This window comes from Echinops telfairi, unplaced genomic scaffold (assembly GCF_000313985.2).
Source record: "Echinops telfairi isolate 266 unplaced genomic scaffold, ASM31398v2 ScPeMD7_7409;HRSCAF=8447, whole genome shotgun sequence".
NCBI lineage: Eukaryota > Metazoa > Chordata > Mammalia > Afrosoricida > Tenrecidae > Echinops > Echinops telfairi.
The window spans coordinates 16,317,153-16,338,812 of NW_022111309.1; the positions used below are offsets into that span (position 1 = coordinate 16,317,153).

At 52.6% G+C, this 21,660-nt stretch overlaps 2 protein-coding genes across 2 annotated transcripts; one reads left to right on the forward strand and one right to left on the reverse strand.

Annotated features, from left to right (window-relative positions):
- Window positions 1-4,388: 4,388 nt before the first annotated feature.
- MRPL46 (mitochondrial ribosomal protein L46) lies at window positions 4,389-10,613 on the reverse strand. The gene is made up of 4 exons (XM_004709869.2): window positions 10,386-10,613; window positions 7,503-7,686; window positions 6,360-6,533; window positions 4,389-4,742 (listed from the first exon to the last, which is right to left on the reverse strand). The coding sequence occupies exons 1-4, from the start codon at window positions 10,611-10,613 to the stop codon at window positions 4,492-4,494; spliced, it is 837 nt and encodes a 278-aa protein (XP_004709926.1). The 3' UTR covers window positions 4,389-4,491.
- A 154-nt stretch (window positions 10,614-10,767) lies between these two features.
- On the forward strand, window positions 10,768-19,100 carry MRPS11 (mitochondrial ribosomal protein S11). Its single transcript, XM_004709896.2, has 6 exons — window positions 10,768-11,040; window positions 11,147-11,263; window positions 14,874-14,972; window positions 15,671-15,800; window positions 18,017-18,082; window positions 18,742-19,100. Exons 1-6 carry the CDS (start codon window positions 10,976-10,978, stop codon window positions 18,847-18,849), a joined length of 585 nt encoding a protein of 194 aa, XP_004709953.1. The 5' UTR covers window positions 10,768-10,975; the 3' UTR covers window positions 18,850-19,100.
- The last annotated feature ends 2,560 nt before the right edge of the window (window positions 19,101-21,660 follow it).

A 21,660-nucleotide genomic window follows, 5' to 3' on the forward strand; every position in this document is an offset into this window, starting at 1 on the left:
CTCTGAAGACCTCTCTTACCTTGATCCTCGGCTATCCAACCCCAGCGGTGCACCAGAGAACACTGTGGGGGTGACCCTTGGCAGCCTGAGCCTGTGGAAGGCTAATAGCAGTTTCTACAATAACGCTGTAAAAAATGGTGTCCTGCAAGATCTCACGTCCTAAAATAGCAGGCCTCTGGGAACAGGTAGGGGGAGCGAGAGGCCACGCACAACCCACAGCATGCTGTGACTGAAGCACCGCAACAGACACCTGTCACTGAAACGTGACCGCACGAGGTGCGGCTCCACGGCTGCCCCCACGCACGCCTGCAGCCCCGCTTCTCCACCAGAAGTTAAGACCCGACCCAGGGTGGAACCCTCCCCGCACACTGTGTCTAAAACAACGGGGAGGCCTGTCTTCCTTTTTCACTCTGGGCAGCCTGATGCAGGGGCAGGCCAGCAGGGATTCCTGGAGCTGCCAAAGCAGCCGTTCCCTGCAAGACAGGCTCTACGGATTTTCAGGGTTTGCTCTGATTTTTCCCCAAAGTATTCAACTTTGTCCTTCATGAACTGGAAACACTCGTGAGGAACGGCCTCCAGGACCCAGCCAAAAGGGTTGCCTTGGCACCCTTTCTCTGCTTCGACAGCAGACTGGCAATTTCTGTTAGACAAACACCTGACAGCGGCATTTACACACACACACACACAGCTCACTCCCACCCCCACATGCCCTGTCCTGGGGCTCACAGCCTACAGGCACCCCTGGGCCCATGCAATGGGCCAGCCTCACTCCAGGGGCATCTCCCACAGGAACTAGGGCTGCATAAGCACCCGCAGAAGGGACAGGATGGAGAGGGCCACCAGGGCGAGGCACACCTCCACACCGGGCAGAGCAGTTCCCCTGCCGCTGTGTGACAACACGAGGCTCCATCCAACTCAGAAATGTCATGCCGGAGCTTCCCAGACCACAATCTCTTGCTGTCTTGGAGGGCAGCAGGGGGAGCTTGGTGTCGCCCAGGACTGCCGTCTACTCAGGGAACCCTTGGTCTGGGCACCGAGTGAGATAAGCCTGAGACCTTCCATCTTCTCTCATCATGCAGAAGTGTGCAGTGAGCATGTGCCAAGAACTGGCACAGGGACAACGGTGACCCAGCATGCCAGGCGGGTAGCCAAGAGCTCCAGCAGAGGCACAGGACCAGGGTTCTCGTGGCCGACGACCCTGTCACCACCCAGCCGTGACTGCTCCATTGGAACACAGGAGCAGAGGCTGCGTCTGCTGACCGCACCTGACAGTCGGAAACAGGAGCCTGGAGGTGCAGTGGCTACGTGTGCTGCCAGGAACAGAAAGGGTGGGAGTAGCAGCCCTCCAGCCAGTGTGTGGGAGAAAGAGCTGGCAGTCTGTTTCCCCATGGTTACAGCTTGACAGCCTAGACATCGTAAAGAACTAGAGAGAAAATTTCAAAGGGCAGCTTGAGAAGACAAAGCCAAATAATATAACAAAATGTACAAAGACCTAGAGTTAGAAAATAAAAAAAGAGAAATAGGCTCCGCCTATCTTAAATGGAAACAGTTGAAGAAAACATGCAAGCCTAGAGTTGTAAGACTGAAATATTCTAAGGGCAAAATATTGAATGATGCAGGGAGCACCAAAAGAAGATAGAGCGTATGCACAGTCACCGGGCCAAAAAGGAACTAGTCGACATTCAATCCTTTCAGGAGGCAGCATATGAGCCAGAGCCAATGATACTGAATGAAGAAGTCCAAGCATCACTGAGAACATTAGCCAAAAACAAGGTTCCAGGAATTAATGGAATACCAACTGAAACGTTTCAACAAGCGGAAGCACTCACTCATCTAAGCCAGGAAATGACCCATAGTGGACCAAGGCTCAATGCATAGAACAGCATCATTCATATCACGGTGGCAGCAGTACATTGACACAGAGCTTCCAAAGGTCCAGGCCTTATTCAGAAGAGGACATGAAACAAGGAGTATCACTGCCGACAGCAGACGGATGTTGGCTGAAGAGATACCACCAGGAAGACAGTTAACATAGGTTTCATTGACTGCTAAGGCATGGGACTGTGCAAATCCTAACAAACTAGTTAGCTCTGAGAACAGGAACCCCCGACACTACACTGTGCTCACACGGAAAGCGTTCATGGCTCAAAGAGCCGTGTGCGAACAAAAGGGCATATTGTGGGTTCAAAATCAGACAAGATGTGCGACAGGGTTACCCTTGTAAGTTACGATGAGACACACCATACTTATAAAATCTGTACGCTGAACAAATAATCAGAGAAGCGAGACTATATGAACAGGGGTGGAGGAAGGCATATGACCCACCTGTGACACGCAGATGCTGCAGGTGACGAGGACTGGAAGCACTTGGCGATGAGTATCAAGGATGGCAGGATGACAGCTCAATGTCAAGAACCAAGCCCCTCACAACTGGACCAGTAGGTAACATCACAATCAATGGAGAAAAGATTGAAGTTGCCAAGGATTTCATCTTGCTTGGATCCACAATCAACACTCCACAAGTATTGGAAGCGGCAGTCAAGAGATTAAAAGACACCTTGCAGTGGGCAAACCTGCTGCACAAGACCTTTAAAGTGTTGAAAAGCAAGGACGTTACACTTTGAGGACTAAGGTGCACCTGACCCAAGTCTTGGTACTTTCAACGGCCTCCTATGCATGTGAAAGACGGGCACTGACTAAGGACGAGGAAGAGTCGATGCATTTGAATGATGGTGCTGGCAAAGAATACTGGAAGTACCACGGACTGCCAAAAGAACAAACAAAGCTGTCTTCCTAAATGCACAGCCAGAATGCTCCTTGGAGGCAAGGATGGTGAGACTTTGTCTTGCACACTGTGGCCATGTTGTCAGGAGACCAGTCCCTGGAGAAGGACGCCATGCTTGGTAGTTAGAGGGCCCTCGAGGAGGTAGATCAGCACAGTGGCTGCCACAATGGGTTCAGACAGGAACAATGGTGAGGAAGGGCCATGAGCAGGCCGTGTTTTGTTCTGCGGCGTAGGGTCCCTGGAGTCAGAATCAGCGCAAGGCCCTGACAGTGGACTCGTGCTACTCTGTCCTATGGCTGCTCTGTATCTGCAGCACCTGGACAGCAGTGGGTTTCAAAACAGCTGACAGATGACAAACTTCTTGTAAAATATCAAACGCTTAGAGAGAGGGAAAAACAAAGGTATTTCCAGGCTGGATACCCCTCATATCAAGTAGACAGGAGAAAACAAGACAGAAAATGGCCAAGAAACTTTCCCGGAGCTGTAGGCTTCTCAAAGGTGAGCTCGCTAGCTCTGTTCTTCCGAGCCCAGTAAGCCAGTAGTGGATTCACGGTCAAATAATGTACATGTAAATATATTTACATATAGGGATGAGAGAGAAATAGATCTATGTACATATATTTATAGGTTTGGTATTAAGGTAGCATACAGACATTGGGTCTCCACTCAAGTACTCCCTCAACACAAGAACACTTTGTTTTAATAACCTGGCAATCCATGATGCTCACCTTCCCAACAGGATCACTAAAGAGAAAATGGGTACATAAGCAAATGTGGTGAAGAAAGCTATCAAAAGATATAGCGTCTGGGATGTTAAAGACTTGAAGGTAAAGAAGCAGCCATCTAGCCCAGAAGGAACAAAGCCCACATGGAAGAAGCACACCAGCCTGTGAGATCATGAGGTGTCAATGGGATCAGGCATCAAAGACCCAGAACAAAAAAAAAATCCTGTCAGTGAATATGGGGGCAGTGCAGAGTGAGACCCAAAGTCCATCTGTAGACAACTGGACATCCTCTTACAGAAGGGTCACAAGGAAGAGACAAGTCAGTCAGGGTGCAGTGTAGCACCGATGAAGCATACAACTTTCCTCTGATTCTTTAATGCTTTTCCCTTGCCCCCCACTATCATGACCCCAATTCTACCTTACAATCTGGCCAGACCAGAGGATATACAGTGCTACAAATAAGAGCCCTTTACACAGGGAACCCAGGACAGATAAACTCCTCGGGATCAATATTGACAGTAGCAATACCAGGAGGGTGAGGAGAAGGTGGGGAGAGAAAAGGGGAACTGATCACAATGATCTACATATAACCCACTCCAAGAGGGGTGGACAACAGAAAAGTGGGTGAAGGTCAGTGTAAGACATAAAAAAAAAAAATAATAATAGTGCATAAATTATGAAGGGTTCATGGAGGGAAAGGGAAAAAATGAGGAGCTGATACCAAGGGCTCCAATAGAAAGAAAATGTTTTGATTCATGGTAAAATATTGCAATGCTCAATTTTCAGGTTGGGGAAAAAACAGAAGGGCACCCCAAGAAATGGCTGCCTTCATTGGGAGAAACCCAGTTTTCTCCAAAGGGCATTTGAGCACAGACCCACACAGTAACAAATCTGTTTATTTTTCAGCCAGTTGGTGACCACACCAAGTCCTGAGTACCAATCCTAGACATGCTTGAGCTCTGTCCACAGTGGCTCAGCCAGTCATAAGTCCAAAAGAAACCTGCTAACCTGGGCCAGGTATTTGGGTTTCAAATAGTTACCCAGCTCCTCCTTGCAGACCCACGCGTGCTGGCTCTGCTTTGGGGGCTGGGGAAAGTCTCCAGTTTGCAGGAGTGCCTTGAAGAAGAAGATTTTGGCCCCAAGGTTGCTCTCTGTCCGCACTGCCTGAGGGAACTTGAACTTGTAGTGACCACAAGGTGCATTTCCTAGGAATTTGGCTTCAATGTTGTTTTCTGAGTGAAAAAAAAAAAAAAGAGCAAACATACACAGGTTGACTACTCGGCGAATGAGGACTAGGTTCCTCCCAGTAAAGAGCCTCCTCCCTCTCCATGCACACACAGTCCCTTCCGCCCTCAGTGTCAGGCCCACTGCGTGCAGATTGGCAGGCATGAACACAGATTAGACAACCCCACTCCAGGAATCAGAGCTCTTGATGATGAAAAACAGGGCATAACATTTTAAAAAATAAATAAATAAAAAGGCAGCTCCGATTTGACAACATAAAACGTCTGCATGAAACGGCACAAACCAAAATAAAAAGCCAAAAAAGATGGGGGGTGGGGGTGGGGTAATAACTACAATGTACAATACTGAGTTAATAGGCCCAATGGGAAAAGTATGGCTGGCATAAGTGTGAAAAACTGGCTAGCTACATATGAAAAACTAAGCTGGATCCCATCTATTTTCACATCAAAATCGGTATCATAGGGAGCCCTGTAGCACAGGCTACGATGGGGGCTGCTCACAACGGCAAGGTCAGCAGTTCAAAACCACCAGCAGCTCCACAGGAGAAAGATGAGGCTTTCTACTCCTCCAAAGAGTTAGTTTCAGAAACCCACAGGGGCAGTTCTACACCTATCCTATAGGGTTTGTTTGTTTGTCTGTTTGTTTCTTTAATAGAACAAGGATTTCATAACAAAAATCCTAAAGACTTGCTCATTCTGGGTGGTGATGTGCCAGGTGTTTAATGTCTTCTAAATTTGTATTTTAAATGTTTTCATTAATTTTTTTTTCAAAGAAGAAAATGTGGAACAGGCCTGTCTAATTAAAATACAAAACTCCAAAAACACCAGAATGAAAGACTTACACTTGTTTACATAAAACTCCGACCTTTCTGCAAAGATAGAAAACCATGCAGTAGGAATAATACTTTTCAAGATGATTACAAATTAATGAGAGGGAGAAAAACAAAAAACAAATCCAAAGCAAAAATGAACCGAGTCCATGAATAGGAAATTCATCTGAAAAGAAATAACAACAGCTTATAAACTAATACAAATTAAAATCATACTGGCAAGCTATTTTCCAGCTATCAGATTAAGAGCTCAAAAAAGCTTAAAGTAAGATTCAGAATGTTTGAGCTGCACGCTGTTTCTAAGAAACGAGGGAAAGCCAGTGCCCTCGCACATAGGGTGGGGTGTGCACTCGATGCTCGTGGCAGGAGCTGCCGGTGTGAATCGCGCATGTCCTCTGAGCTAGCAACTCCACTCCCAAATACACCCTGTGAGCACACGAGTCTACATGAATATGCAGGGCAGCAGGCTAAGCAAATTCACTCTCTGACCCAGATTAGACCAGTTAGAACTGCCCCTGTGAGCCTCCAAGGATGTAACTCTTCACAGGAGGAGAGCCCGACTTTTCCTGCAAGCAAATTACAGGACGCTTATTGTTATGAAATAATATGCGTCTGCCAAAAAATTGGAGATAGATCATTATGTGCTATCTCTAAAAAGAAATGTTAAGTGCGATTTCAGGGGAAAGAACGTGACGTACACCCCCTGCCCCAGCCTGAAACAGTCCGCCTGAGTGCTCCGACGGGAGCCTGGGAACTGAGTGGAGACAGAGCTCACCGGAGAGTGTGGTCAGGACTCGCTCAGCTGTTCCCCGGAGGGTCTCCCCGGGCTGCCACTCTGCCTGGGGCAGCATCCAGATATCCTGGTCTCCGAGCTTCTCTTTGACTAGCAGGATAAGGTTCCTGTCTAGCTTCCGATGCAGTGAGCTCTGGTCATTCTTCGTATCAGCTTCTACGAAGAAAAGGGCGGCATAGCAGGTGAGGAGACGGGGATCTGCCAGAATGACCAGCATCCTGTAGCCTTCCTTTTAGGTACAGCCACAACCCTACCCTCAGACACCTGATAATCTAATTACAAGCCTGGCCCATCTCCCTAACCTTGACGCTTGTGTGGTAAGGGGGAAAACTAAGAGCTCAACTTCTCTTTTTAAAGCAAAACCAAGAGTACTTTGAGCCTTTGTCAAAGCAGCAGCGTCCATGCTTATTTAACTACTATCTTACTCATTCTAACATGCTTCTTGACTTAACGTCCAGTTCTCCAGGCTAGGGATCAAGGACTTTAACCTCGTTTCATCTAAAGGACTTAATTTGTCAATTCCAAATTACCATATATACTTGAGTATAAGCCTACCCGATTATCAGCTGAGGCACCTAATTTTACCACAAAAACTGCATTAAAAATGTGCTGAAAAACTTGGCTTATAGGTGAGTATATATGGTAAGAATCTCTGGGTTGTGCATTCGGCTGCAAACCAAAAGGTCAGCAGCTCAAAGCCACCAGCTGCTCCACAGAAGATGAGGCCTTCCCGTCCCATAACAATTTAGTCTTGGAAACCCACAGGGATAGTTCCACTCTGCCCTATAGGTCACTACAAGTCAGAATCAACTGGATGGCAATGTGTTTGGTTTGGTTGTAGGATCCCAAATTAGGAGATAAACCCAGGGAGCATGCTCCAAGATTAACAAGGCGAGAAAGAACTATCCCAGCACCTTCCCCTCCCAATCAAAATAATGCCACCCTTCAAAATATTTTATTAGGACAGGTGTGAGGAACAGAGTAAGGGGATTCTTTTTCTCTCACCCAAGTTTGTCACTGGAATCTGTCTGTCACTTAAGCACCAAGCAGGGACTACCCAGCTGCTCTTCAGTGGGGACACCACTCTTCCCTTCCCTCCCTCCCCTGGCCTGACAGGGGCCATACCTGTTATGCGAGCTCCGGGTTTGAACTGCAAGGATGTCTGCTCCCACATATCTTCCAAATCCTGCACCAGCAGTATCTCCTGGTCATCCTCATCGTAGAGGTCGGCTTTCTTCTTTGCCAGTCGCTGGGCTTCTTCCAGAGCTCGAAGCTCATGGTCAGAATACAGGCTTCTCTCTATCTCGATCTGGGAAGGTGGTAAGGACAGAAACCAGGGCAGATGTAACAGAGCTCTAGCACGCTCGACCGGCTCATGCACCACTGTGCCAACCCAACCAGATGAACACACAAAATACCACATGCAGAGGCGGCAGAGCACAAGAAAAACAAAGGTCGCCTGAACTGGGGGCTTGAGTGGGCCTGGGCATCCAGAGCAGAAGCCCTGCCTGTGCACTCAGCAAGCTCCAGCCACATCAGCCTGGACCGCCTCACCAACTTTACACATCATCTTCCTTCTTCCTAAGGGTCTGTTCCTCACACGGTTCCTGGGAGATTCTTACTGGTACTCCAGACCCCCATTTATATACCATTAAGTATTATTCAGCTATCAAGATGTTTCTTGATGGCTACCAACACTGAGCTAATAAAGTCCTGGGGCTGCAGTCTGCAAGGTCAGCAGTTTGAAACCACCAACCGCTCCATGGGAGGAAAATGGGCCTTTCCACTCCCGTAAAGAGCCCCCGTCTTGGAAACGCACACGGGTAGCTCTATCCTATTCTAGTGTATCTTTGCATTGCAACAGACTCGATGGCAGTGAGTTTGTTTGAGTTTGGTTTACTCTTGTGACTCCCACAATGATTGGGCGGAACTATACAACTAAGATGCTTGTGGCTCAGCCCGGGGATTGGACAGCCTGCTGATAGTGCAAATTACGTGCATGGAACCTTCCTTCATGGGAGTAGGAACATGTGAATAAGTGTATAGGACTCTAACAAGGGGTTTGGTCAGTTTTGCCATCCCATTAGGCTGCCAGAAGCAGCAAAGGTGACCACCATACAACCAAGAAGAACCAGGAACCAAGCATGTCCTTTGAACCTGTACTGAGACACGTCTAGACCCCGGAAACAGAATGACAAGCTGTAACACCAGAGAAGGCACAGAAGGCAAGAAGTGGTAGCAAGCCTAGCAGAGAAAGGACAGCAGAACCAGGAGATAGCATGGTAGGCTTCATGGCCCTAGGACTGAGGTGACTACAGTGGACATGCAGACCCCCAGAGCCAAGAGCTGAGGGCCTTCAGGTACGAGGCTTGCTGGCCAAGCACTCCATCTGTGGGCACTCAGTGGAGCCATCAACCTGAGTGATGGAGTGAGAACCACTGGACTCCCAGATTTACTGGTTTGGTTGGGGGCCCCTGGGCTCTTACTGACAGAGCTAAAATTTCTGTGACATTTTCCAGAGTAGCAGGAGTCCTGCATGGCCTAGAGGAGCTAAGAGAGCTATCCTGCCCAAGAGAAGGGCGACTGCCTATAGGCTGCCTGAGCCTGATCCAGAATTGTAGCCTGATCATCTCAAATGGCCACCAGTACCTTCCTTAAGGGGTATCACTGAGCTCTCTGTGACCGCTGCCCCAGCAGAGCAGAGCGTGCCATGGGAGCGATGTGGGGCAGATGGTGTCCGAATTAGTTTAAAGGAGGTTGGAGAGAGGAAATAGGCTTGGCCTCTGCCTCACAGGAATCAGCTATGAGTTGATGTTGATGTTGACTTTGATAATGACTATCCCCCTCCTGAAAGTTAAATGATGAGGTCTGACACCACCACATCATTTTCACACTATCAGAAAGTTCAAATAAGGCATCCCTGCTAAACACTTACAGTACTTTGTACTCTGCTTTACAACAAGTATCAGTGTCTGTAACTACATAACCTCCTAATTATTTGGTTACTGACTGCCAGCCCCACTTCCCCCATCCCCACTCCAAGAGAATGAAGATCTCTGAAAACCAGAGAGCGCTTTTTCCTACTACCAGAGTCTGACATATGGTGGATGACCAGTGGATATTTGGGATTGAGTAAATGAAAAACAAGGAAGAGAAATACATAGCTTTCAGTGGCCCAGGACACTAGCTTCTCAGACTGAAGGGAAATAGAACTTCCATTTTAATCTATGGGGACTTAAAAAACCCCGCACAGTCACTTCACCCCATTGCTACCCACGTCTTCTTCATTGTCCTTCATACAAATGCAAACTCCTAAGATAAAGGGCAGGCTTTACCAAAGGCATCTTAGAGATGCGTCCTCCCGGTACTTGCTTCTTCCTAACACACATCATAACCAAACCAGACCAAATTCATGTCATCAAGTCAACACCGACTCACAGTGAACCTATGGGGCAGGGCAGCTGATGGTTTTGAACTGCTGATCTCAGCCCACCGTGGAACCACTGTGCCATCAGGGCTTTCACATCACAAAGCCTTTCTGTAAGCTCCTTCTGATAGCACCCCGGTCAGTCTTATCTGCCACCACGGTCCTAGCACGCTGAATGAACCAGACAAACGTCTACAAGTCGTTAGCTAAAATGACAGTCATGAAAGCCAAAGGCTATTTCGTAGGTACACCAACTCAGTTAAGTGGTTGGCCTTTCACAGGTAAGCGCACCGACGTCGAAGCAGCACTGATGGTGCAGTGGCTAAGCTCCCCTGCTAACCGAAATGTCAGCCGCTCCGTGCGCGCATGCATCACGGCCTAAAAAACTCAACGGTCCAGTTCTACTGTTACACGGTGGGTAACGAGGAGTCGAAATCGATTGACGGCACACACTGAGAGAGAGAAAGTCACATCCCAAAGGCCAAACAAAATAACTGGGACTGGAATGGGGACTAAACCCAGACCGGACTGGACTGCTTCCACGCATCACCTCGAAATCGGAGTCCGCGCTTCGGCCCTACCTGCTTTAGCAGCGCAGCCATCTCCTCCTGCACCGGGGTCAGCGGCTTCGAGACCAGCGGCGGCCGCTGCAGGCACAACGCACCCAGCAGACGCCATGGGGAGCCTCTGGGAGACGGGGCGGCCTCGACGGCCAAGCCGCGGACACCCAGCAGGCCGGCCGAGCGCCTCTCCAGCCGCCACCAGCGCGGCGCCACCCGCAGCAAGGACCGCCTCGCAGGCGCCGCCATGTCCCCATCCCCCACAATGCACCGCGGCGCCCGCCAGCCAATCGCACGTTCCCACGAGCCAACGCGGCGGCGGCGGCCGCGGCCGCTGGGGTTGCCGTCGGAGCGAACCATTCCAAAATAGAGGGGCGGACGAAGATCTTGTCACGTGAGCCGCAAGAGCAAAGAACGTCCAGTCCCCGCTGGACAGTGAAAGCATGGGTTTTTGTAAGCATGTCGGCGTAGTGGGTCCCTTTCATTGTGATTATAAATAACGACGTGAGTGGTTCTCCTTTCGTGACCCCCCCCGAGACATCAGTGGTGCTGGCGCCGCTCCAGCTGCGCTCGGCGGACGGCGCGGACGAGCGCACGGGCCCAACCAAGCCATGCAGGCTGTGCGCCGGGCGGGCTCCCGGCTCCTGCGGCCGTGGGTTCGGCCCCAGACCCCCGGGTGAGAATGACTGCCCCTCAGAAGCCGCACCACCTCCGAGGCGCCGGCCCTGCGCGGGGCCCGTGGGCCGTCGGCGCCGTTCTCACCGAACTTTGCTTCTCTGCAGGGCCGGGAGCGCGGCGCCCGCCCGGACGACCCATGCGAGCGGCCCGCAGCTGCAGGGCGCCGCGGCGAAGGTGGAGGCTGAGGAGAAAGCCGGGGCCCCGAGCCGCGGCAGCTTCAGGTGAGGGCCTCCCGAGAGCAGCATCCCCGGTTTGCTGCCGGTCGCTCGCCCGCCGAAGGCAGAGACCCGGTGGTTCCCCAACTCTGCAACTCGCCCCTTTGCATGACCTTGGGTCTAGGAAGCCAGACGTGTCGCGCTTCAAAAAGGGGGTGGGGCCGTGGGAAGTTGGGAGCATCAAATGCAGTGAGCCCGCGCTCCAGGTAATGCTTGTTGGACGCGTGTAGGGAAAAACCGCTGGAACTCACTTTAGCTGAACGTCCTTCCCTGCGGCAGACCCAACGTGGCGGGGAGTCGGGGAGGTGTGTACAGAGGCGCACCCCCAAACGATGGAACATGATCGTAGACAGGTAGTTCACGTCCAGGCTGGTGGTTGTCCTCAGCCAGGGGACAGCGAGGGCAAGTGCCTCAGCCTACTGCAAATGGACATGGCATGCACTTAAAGACTGAGAACCCACTGTGCGTCAGGCGCCATGTGGGTTGCTGGAAATCCCAATACAAAAGATCGCTCCTCGCCTGGAGTAGCTCCCAGTCTGTTAGAGAAGGGGAACATGACAACAGTTGCCCGAGATAGACTCTGGTCGGAACGTATCAAAGAACGTGTCTTCTAACCACAAGGTCAGATCTGGCAAGAATATGCAGAAGACAAAGGGGAGTTGAGGATTGAATTGAATGGGAGTTCAGCTAGGCAAGATGAAGCGATCGTTTTAAGTGAAGCCACCCGTTGAGTGGGAATGTACACGCTGTCTCCAGGGACGACGTGAGAGATGGGAGCAGCAAAACCATATCGAGAGTCGTTCCTGAATCGTTGTATTCCCACCGTAGGAAGTGGGGAGCTGCAGCAGGGGTAAACTCAGGATTCCGTGGTCATCTTTCAACGATGCCAGGCCCTGTTCAAGATGCTGGGGCTACAGGGGCACTCAAAAAGACAAGAATCTTTGCCTCCTGCAGCTACTAGGTGCTAGTAGGGATAGCAATAAATAACCCAAAACCCACTGCCACTGAATGGATTCCAGCTCATAAACTGTCACTGAATCTATCCTGGCTCGGAATGACCCTATGGAACAGAGTGGAGCTGCCCCTGTGGGTTTCTGAGGCTGTAAATACCAATAGAAGCAAAAAGCCCCATCTTTCTCCCAAAGAGAAGCTGGTGGTTTCAGCTACTGACCCTGTGGGTAGAAGCCCAGCGTGCAGTTCACTAGGCCCCGGGCTCTCTCAGTGACTGAGGCTGTAAGTCTTTACAGCGACCAAAAGCTTCCTCTTTCTTCTGTGGAGTGGCTGCCAGGTTTGAACCACTGCCCCGGCAGTGCCTCCGGGGCTCCTTGACAGGAAATAAAGAACAAGTCACCATGGTCATAGGGGTGATGGGAAGCGAGGCAGGTGTTTGCAGGGAACAGCAGGAAGGAATCCAGCTACGGTGAAAGCCTGTCGGAGAAGGGAGACTCCGGCGGTTATCACAGGTGGAGGAGCAGGAGTGGTTGCTCAGGGGCAGTGCGTGTGTTAATGGTGGTGGAATCATGTGGAAAAGGATGTCAATGACGGTTGCACAACACAAAGAGTATAATCAATGGCACTGAATTATACCTGCAGAAGTTGTGGAATAGGAGAATGTTTTTTTGTTTGGGAGGGGGTTTGTTTGTTTGAAGAATGTTTTGTTGTGTATATTTTTGCCACAAAGAATTACAATGAATACAAGAAGAAGACATGTTTGCAAATTGTGATAATGATTGTACAACTCTTGATAGGCTTGAGTTATCGAATTGTATGGCATGTGGATCAAGCGCCAATAAAACTTAAATAAAATAAAGTTCCTGTTTAGTGTCAAAAAAAAACAAAAACCCTCAAATAGTTCCCACTACTGCGAGAGGGAGGGCATCACGTCAAAGGCAGGAAGCTTGGAAGCCCAGAAGAACAGGGCAGCCCTGTGAGGATCAGGCCCTCACAGGCTCCGCTGTAGTAGGAATTAGGAGGGGAGAGCAGACGTGGGCTGCCGTGTCCCACGTGGCGTCTTTGACCATCCTTTCTTGCCTGGGGTTCTTCCACAATCTTCTCAGTGTAGCTGACCGCCCCCTGCCTCCATCCTGCTCCCCTCCAGTCCGTTCCCATAAAGACTGACAGCCTCAGAAACAATGTGCCGCAAGTCTACACTCTGCTCTTCCAGAGACACTGCGAGTTGGCAACGACTCCGTGGCAGTGGGTTTTCGGATTTGGGAGGGTCCAAACCAGAATCATTTCTGCCCGTGGACAGATGGAAATGGTACGTGCCCTCTCAAATGCTGACTGGCATCAAACACCCATGGGTTTGAACAGAAGAAGGCTCAGCGTGGTGAACAGAACTTTGAGCAGGTCTCCTCGATAGAAGGCCTGGCTCCCTGGCTGACTCCTCCCCGTGCACCTTTGCTTTTCTACCTGAACGTGTGCTTACTAGGGGTGGCCAGAGGACAGGCTGGGCCAAGCTGGTGAAAGATTTTGAACTTACACAGACCCAGATGCCCTGCCCATTGCCACCACGTCAGCCCCAACTGGTAGCCGCTCTCTCAGGCAGAGCAGAGCATCCCCATGGGTTTCTAACCCTGTAACATTTTTCTCCCATGGAGTTCCTGGCAGATTGGAACTGTTAAGAATTTAGTGCACTACCGCTGCATTACCAGGGTGCTTTCTGATTCACCAAGAGTGTTTGTAGCAGGCTCCCAGGCCCCACCCTGCAGCCTGGGGTGTGGCGCAAGCTGGCACAGGTGGTTCTTAGGCTGTGGAGAACCCCTGGTCCGATGCAGAGTTCAGGCAGCTGATAGGCCAACTGATGAGCTCAAAAACCCCGCAAAACTCCCTGCATCAAGTTAATGTTGACTCATAATGACCCTATGTGGGTTTCCAAAGCTGTTTACAGAAGTAGAAAGCCCAGTCTTTCTCCCGAGGAGTTGCTGGTGGTTTTGAACTGCCAACCATGCAATCACAGCCGACAAATAACCACTACAGCACCAGGGCTCCGTAAGTGATGGGCTGGGTCTGGCCAGTAGACACAGCCTGTCCTGGGGCCCCGCCACACCTGTCTGTGCGCCTCTGCCTGTTGCTGCTTCCCTGCGTCAGGCTCGAGTGCTGTGACATTTGCCACCAGGCCCCACCAAACTCTGCTTTCGGGGAGACTGAGGGGTTGTTTGTTTGTTCATTTTAATGTGTGTAGTTATGACAACAATTTCAATGATCTTTTATTGTTTATGAAGTGGAGAGTCAGAATACTGTTTGTGGATGATGAAAGGAAATGGGGTCATGATTGTGGGGGTTTTTTTAAGTTGCAAGCAGAGTAACCTACAGAGGACTGGGAAATAGAGGAGGTGGGCTTTGTGAACGGAATTCTCCTTTTCCATAGCGCAAGTCCCTAGATTAGTCCAGAACTAGCAAGTCAGGAAAGAGCCTCACCGGCCCAATGTTTAGAGGTAGCAGGGTGCAGGCAACTACCCCTTAAAGCACGTCCGGGGCAGGGGTTTATGGTGGTCCATTCTGAATTCTCCCGACCCTTAGGAGTTTTGTTTTTCCTTCATAAGCATCTGCTGTGTTTCTTTGCTTTAAAAACTAATGAGTATGCCATTGTAAATAAAATCATTTCTAATTGCAGCATTTACCCTCCATTTCCCGGAGAGGAGAGCTCGCTGAGGTGGGCAGGAAAGAAATTTGAGGAGATTCCAATCGCACACATTAAGGCCTCCTACAACAAGTGAGCAGGCCACCCTGCCGGCTGGGGCGGGTTGGGTCTGGCCAGCAGTGGCTCTCTTTACCCTCCTGGGAGGGGCATGGTAAGGGCTAATGTGGAGAGCCCCAGGCTCCGTCCTTTTTATTGTGGGGGAGAGGGCGGGGAAGGACCGCATTCTGCCTTTTTAAAAGCATTCGTACAAGTGTGAAATAAAATGGGAGTATCGTAAGATTTCTTCTCTTTCCTTGGGAATAGTACAAGGGGGCTTAAAAAGTCTGGGGAAATTCTGTCTTTCCACCCATCTTTCCACAAACTTTCTGAAGCCCCTCCTATTTCCTGGTGCTGGTCCACACACGCGGCAAGGGTTCCTCCCCAGGTGAAGGTGGTCATTAGCATTACGCAGCTGTGGGGCAAAGGGCAGGTAACAGAAATAAGATGTGAGACACAATTTGGGAAGATACAGTTTGTCACCAAGAAACCAGGAGGGGGCAGGTCCAGCTCCACGTCACTGTCATGCGGGTCAGTGTTGGGCCCCAGAGGAAGTGTGTGCCTCTGTGCACCAGACCAGATGCCTCCGGGATCATATTCATATAAAACCCAACGGGCGGCCGTGGCCATGATCTTTCTTCCCTACCCAGGCTTTTTGAAAAGGAAACAGTGAGCTTTCTGTCTCTTTGAGCAGTAGCGATCTCCTGCACAAACACAATTCCTTCTGTCCCCAGCACCCAGATTCAGGTCGTGTCTGCCACACACCAGCCACTGGCCCAGGCATCCTGTGGCACAGAGGGTTTCCGAAATGCCAAGAAGGGCACCGGCATCGCAGCACAGACCACAGGTATCGCCGCGGCAGCGGTAAGTGGCCCCCTCGGGGGGCATACTGCTCCCTCTCTTTTGGCCCATGTTCAAAGCAGCAACAGGGTGTCCATCCACGCAACGCCAAGTGCTTTGAAGAGGCCTGTGCGGTGGCTGCCTTTTGCTCTCAGCTTCCTTATAGCAGTGGGACTCACAGGGTTCGTTCCGGGGGATCCAGGAACCCAGGCCCCGACGGCTATACACCCAAAGCCAGGGACTTGGTGACACACCGTCAGGAGAGTGTGGGATGGGATGGTGAAGACTAGGGCCTGACCAGCATGAGCGAGAGCTGTTGCCATCACGCCTTGAAGCCCGTTGACAGTATGCTGCTTCTGGTGTATTTATTGTGCATCAGCTGGGGGTGGGGAGCACTCTGTACATGATCTCTAATCCACAAACCAAACCTGTTACCGGCAGGTCAACTCTGACTCTCAGTGCCCTCAAAGGACAGAGCAGAACTACACCACAGGGCTCCCAGGACCCTAAGTCTTTGTAGAAGAGGAGTGCCCCATCTTTCTCCACAGAGAACACCGGTAACCCAGCGCTTCACCACTGCGCCACCAGGGGCGTCCACGTTATTCACGTTTTCACAAGGCTTCTAGCCCGGCCTGCCCAGTTCACTCAGGGCCAGGGAGGCCAACCCCGAGGCCTGACTCTTGAAGTGTGGGCGAACAGGGACGCTGCATGGGGTAGGAGAATTAGTCAGCGGCCCCATGCACATGACATAGCAACCAGGCCTCATGACGGGCACAGTAGGAAACCCTGGTGCCCTGCTCAGAGGGGGCAGCTAGCCACAGCCTGCTTTGAACAGGTGTTGCTCTCCACAGTCCTGGCAGTGGCCCAGTCAGTCTCCCACATCAGGCCCCGCCCTGCCCCTTTGCCGGGTCTCCCACTCGGGCACTGCCTTCTACCTAGACTGGCGTTCACGCATTCCCCTTCACCCACTCTGGAACACGTGAGACTGCTGGTTGCGCATCATCAGCGGTGGCTCCTTGAGATGCAGCACGTGGGACTGGTTAGAGTCCTGCCCCTGACCAGTTCCACTTTCTGTCTGAGCCCAGCTGTGGTCCCAGGCACCTGAGCTTCCCCTGCAGCCCAGGCCTCTCCAATGCTCCACGCACAGGCACTGCCTACCAGGGGGCTTCCCAGGGAAATGCCCCATGTCAGTGATCTCCACGTTGGGAACTTTCTAGCTGGCCAGCGGAGGCCAGAGCAAACATTGCTAAAGGAACTGTGTCCCTGTTCGCAGCCACCTCTGCACGGTGGCTGATGGGTAAATCCTGTGCATTTTCCAGACTTCCTATCATTACTTGCTTACATAATCAAGAACAAGGATGAACGACAGAGATTTCAGATGGCAAGAGAACACACTAGCTGGGTTTTCAGGCCCAGGCTTGAAAGTCCAGGGCACCTCCTGAACCTTGAATTCTGTGTGGTAACCCCTGGGAAAACACAGGCAGTAATTAGAATTTGCCGCTAGGTGGCAGTGTTGCCGCGGGTTCCCTGAAAACCAATCCCACCTAGGCAGAGGCGGTTCCAACTGGAGCCACGATGTGCAGGGCTTCTAGGCCGCCATTCGTTATGGGGCAGGCGGCCAACCACCGACCTGGCCAGCACCACCAGGGCTCCTTAGAGAGCCCCCTGACGCGAGGTGGCTGGCCACCCCTGTGTACCCAAGGACTGCTCTGTTTTCCATGGCCGACTGTTCAGCAGTAGATCTGCAGGCCTTTCTTTGGAGCCACCGCAGGGTGGACTCAAACCTGCAACCTCTGGTCAGCAGCCAGTGCCCGGGTGCCTGGCCCAGCCTCCTTTAATTCCAGGGCTCCCTAAGAGTTCCATGGTCTCTCTGTCATCTGCCTCTGTGTATGTCTGGCCACCCATTCAGCTGCCCATGTGTGCCGTGTGTCTGGAGCTTGTAACCCTGTTGCTCTAGATGACAGCAGCGCATATTTGGGTATAGTGGTTCCCTCAAGGGAGGGAGGCTGCTGCTCCCGCTGGTTAATCTTTAGGCTGCTAGCTGTGAGGTTGGCAGTTTAAAGCCACCAGCCACTCTCAGGGAGAAAGCTGAGGCTGTCTGCTCCAGGGAAGCCTTACGGCCTTGGCCACACTGAGGAGTTCTGCTCTGCCCTTAGTGCCCCTACGGGTCTGGACCATCACCACAGCCAAAGGTTAGGGGTGGTTGGCCTGGGGTACTAACTGATGACTGCTCTTTCTAGAAAGCTACTGGGAAGGGTGTGACCCACGTCCGAGTCGTGGTGAAAGGCCTGGGGCCCGGGCGCCTGGTGAGTGCATGACCCAGCTACTCTGCCGTGTGTGCTGCATCCTGGGCGGGGAGCCAAGCCTGGAATGGGCTGCCAGGCTGGCCGGGGTCTCCCCTTGGTTCTTTAATCTCTCAGCCTCTCAGAGCATCCACCAGACACTTCCGGAGTGCTTGCAGCCTGCCAGCCCCACCCAAGCAGAGGATGGCCTCTGGGGACCCACGTGGGTGGGACCCTGAGTTCAGACCAGCGGGGACAGTGCGAGCATGTGCTTGGGTGGGCGAGGGCATCTGGAGAATGAGGAGGTGAGGGTGAGCGAGGAGGCAAGGTCACAGCAGGCAGAGGAAAGTACACAAGCCACTGGTGCTGTGGTCCTGGAGGTTCTGACCCGACCTTTCCTCCATCACTGGGACCCGGTTTTCAAGCCGTGGCCTTCCGGAAGCAAACCACCACCAGGCCTTTCTTCTAAAGTGCATCCCAAGGGGTTTGAACTGCGGGCCTTTCAGCTGGTAGCCCAACACTTAGCCCTAGGCCTCCACTGCCACGGTGGGCAAGGCTGCAAGGGCGACAAGGCCAGGGCAGTTGAGGGGCGGGCCTGCAGGTGTGGGTGGAGACCAGGGTTGGCAGTTGGGTTGGATGGTAAAGACCAAGCCCTCCCGAGCCCTGTCTCCTCTGCCTTCCAGGCTGCTATCAAAGGGCTGGCCATTGGCGGCCTGGAGGTGATCTCCATCACAGACAACACCCCCATCCCACACAACGGCTGCCGCCCCCGCAAGGCACGAAGGCTGTGAGGACAGGAAGCCGGAGCCTGAGCAGAAGTCGTATCCAGCAGGGCCTCGCCAGAATGCTGCTCTCCAGAGGGCGTCTGAGAGGCAAGGGAACAGGACTCGCCTCCTCATGCGGCATCCTTTGCCTCTCCTTCGGCGCAGATGAGAGACTAGGCCGGGCCTGCACAGGAGGGGACAGCTAGGGCCCAGGCGCCAAGCAGTAGACATTGCTTCTCCAAAAAGAAATAAAAGTATGTCCCTGCCACATGGCATAACCTGTGAGTCTGCTTCCGGAGGGGTGCCAGTCCTATCCCTCCCTCCCTCCCGCAGCGAGCTAGATGGGGAGTTCACATGCAGGCGCGGGCTGATGCTCTCCCAGCACCTTCCCCTGCGCTTCCAGCCACCCTCTAATCGAGGCATCCCGAGCTCAACAGAGCAGCTGTCTCACAGTTTGTGATTCAGCGGCAAGTGGAGAGTAGTTGCCCCCCACCTCTGGTACCCCAGAGTGAGATGTCTGAGCAGGGCTAGGGAACCCAGGTAGTGCTGACCCATGGGTGCCAACCCAAGACTCCTTCACAGGAGCTTTGGGGGGTCAAGGGCCTCAGAAACTTTCAGAGGCAGAAACCAGAGCACTAGGGACCTCGCTGCCCCCAAACAAAAGCAGGTCCAGGCGGAGAGGGGTGGTGGGTGGTTGCTTACAGGTCAATGCGGGGAGTGGCAGAGGGCCTCTGCTCTGCCCTAAACTCCCACAGGCACTCCACGCAGTGCCTTCCTCAGTAGGCAAGCAGCCTCGCAGAGCAGGGTTAGAGAAGGGAGAGACCACACCACATGGGAAAGAAGGCCGGAGGATCAGGCTTGTGTGGCAGTCGCCTCGGGAACCAGCCTCGGACTGATGGAGACACTGACGCCGAGTCTCCAATCCCCCGCCCCTCCCCTTGGAGGGAGGCTGCAGGAGGTGAGGTGCACAGAAGTGTGCCAAGGGTGAGAGGGACAATAGAGAGCCCACATGCCCGGTGCCGGAAAGAGGCCCCGCTGGAGGCAGTGGGAGGGGCAGCTCCACCAGTCCCCTCGGCTGACTTTAAACTGAAGTCAGCAAACCCAAGACTTGACCTGCCTTCCCTGCCCATGCCTGTGCAAAACCCAGCCGTGGACAGAGCAGGACCAAGGTCAGGACTGGACCTGAGAAATAGGCCCAGAGCTGGAGACACAGACAAGCCAAGTGCCCCACACCTGATGAAACCCTAGACCAAATGCATTCACAGCTCCCTCAAGACACACACACACATGCACGCGCCCCTGCTGCGTCAGGAGCTTTCCTTTCCAAGGAAACTGCTGTCCGCTTGCCAGTAGTGGTCTGTCAGTCTACTCTTTGACACATCCAAGCCACAAGGGTTCTTTGTGGAGGTCGGGTGCATGCAGGGTGAGGGGTAGACAGCCGTTACTGCCCTGGGTGGCGGGGAGGGGCCGACACAGGAGGAGCAGTGACCATGAGGGGTCTGGCCAAGACGGGAGAAACCGTCTCCTGCCCTCTGGCAGCTGCTTCTGGCTGTTCCGTGAGCTCAGCAGGAAGGGAGAAGGAGAAGGGTCACCGGCCAGTGTGCTCCAGGGCTCGGCCTCCAAGCCACGGCAAGGGGCAGGGCAGCTTCCGTGCTTCCCGGATGTGGACTCTGCACCGCTGGTTCCCGGAAGAGGACTGTGGAGGAGGGTCCTGCCCAGGAGGATCGGTGGGCCAGGGGGAGCCCCGGAGCTGAGCCTTCGTTTTTTGTGGTCCCGAGAAGCAGAACTGCCCCTCTTCACTCTGCTCTCCCTTCATCTTCCTCATTGCCAGGGCCTCTCAAAGCCTGGTCCCCCTGGGACACCCAGGCACTGCCTCAGTTTCTTAGTGTTGCTATCACAGTGCTACCACTAGGGGGTGCTTGTAGAGAACAGATGGTTATTTTCTCAAGGTAAACTGGCTAGAATCCTGGCTTCACGGCACCAGCTCTCGGCAAATGTTCCCTCTCTAGATGCTTGTCTCCACTTCTGACACCCCGCTTTTCTCTGCCCCTTGACAATCTCCACAAGGCACCAGTCTGTCCCGTGTGTGCTTGCTTGTCTGTCTGTACTTGCTGCACGGAGCCGCTTCCCACCCAGTGACTCAGATAATCTGTACCCTAGACTTTTGTTAGGTCTGCTTACATTTGAGTACACCTTGATGCAGCCAGTGTGTCGATCCACCTTGCTGAAGGGCTTCCTCTGGGCCACCTCTCCACTTTACCAAGCATCAGGCCCTTCTCCAGGGACTGCTCCTCTGACCACACACCCAAGGTATGCGAAACAAAGTCGTGCCTCGAAGGACCACTCTGCTGTATTTGTTCTTTGGATTGGCGGTCCTTGGTACTTCAATAGTCACCAGCACCCTAAACTAATAGGGCCTTTTTAACATAACAAAAAACTATCCCCAAGCAAGGTGACGTCCAGTGACATAGGGGTTGGAAGGCTAACAAACACATCGTGAGGGGCGTAGGGGGCGGGGGAGGACACACAATTCAGTCCCTAACAAGCACTTTCGTGGATAGCTGCCCGGTGACATCATCACTGACCTGGAATGCCAGCCGGCTGTCCCCTGCTGCCCTGAGCCCTCACAGCAGCAGGTCAAGTCTCGTTCTGTGCTTCTCCGAGGCTGCCCCACTCCCTTCATGTTTCCCATTCCACAAAGGACTTGCCCAAGCAGTGCGTCGGCCTCAGAGGAGAAATGTGGCTCCGTCTTTCCAGGCAGCAGGGCCTTGGGTGATTCTAGTCGAGTCTGCTTCCGTCAGCCCGAAGTCGGTGGCATCGCTCCGGCCCTGGAGTCCA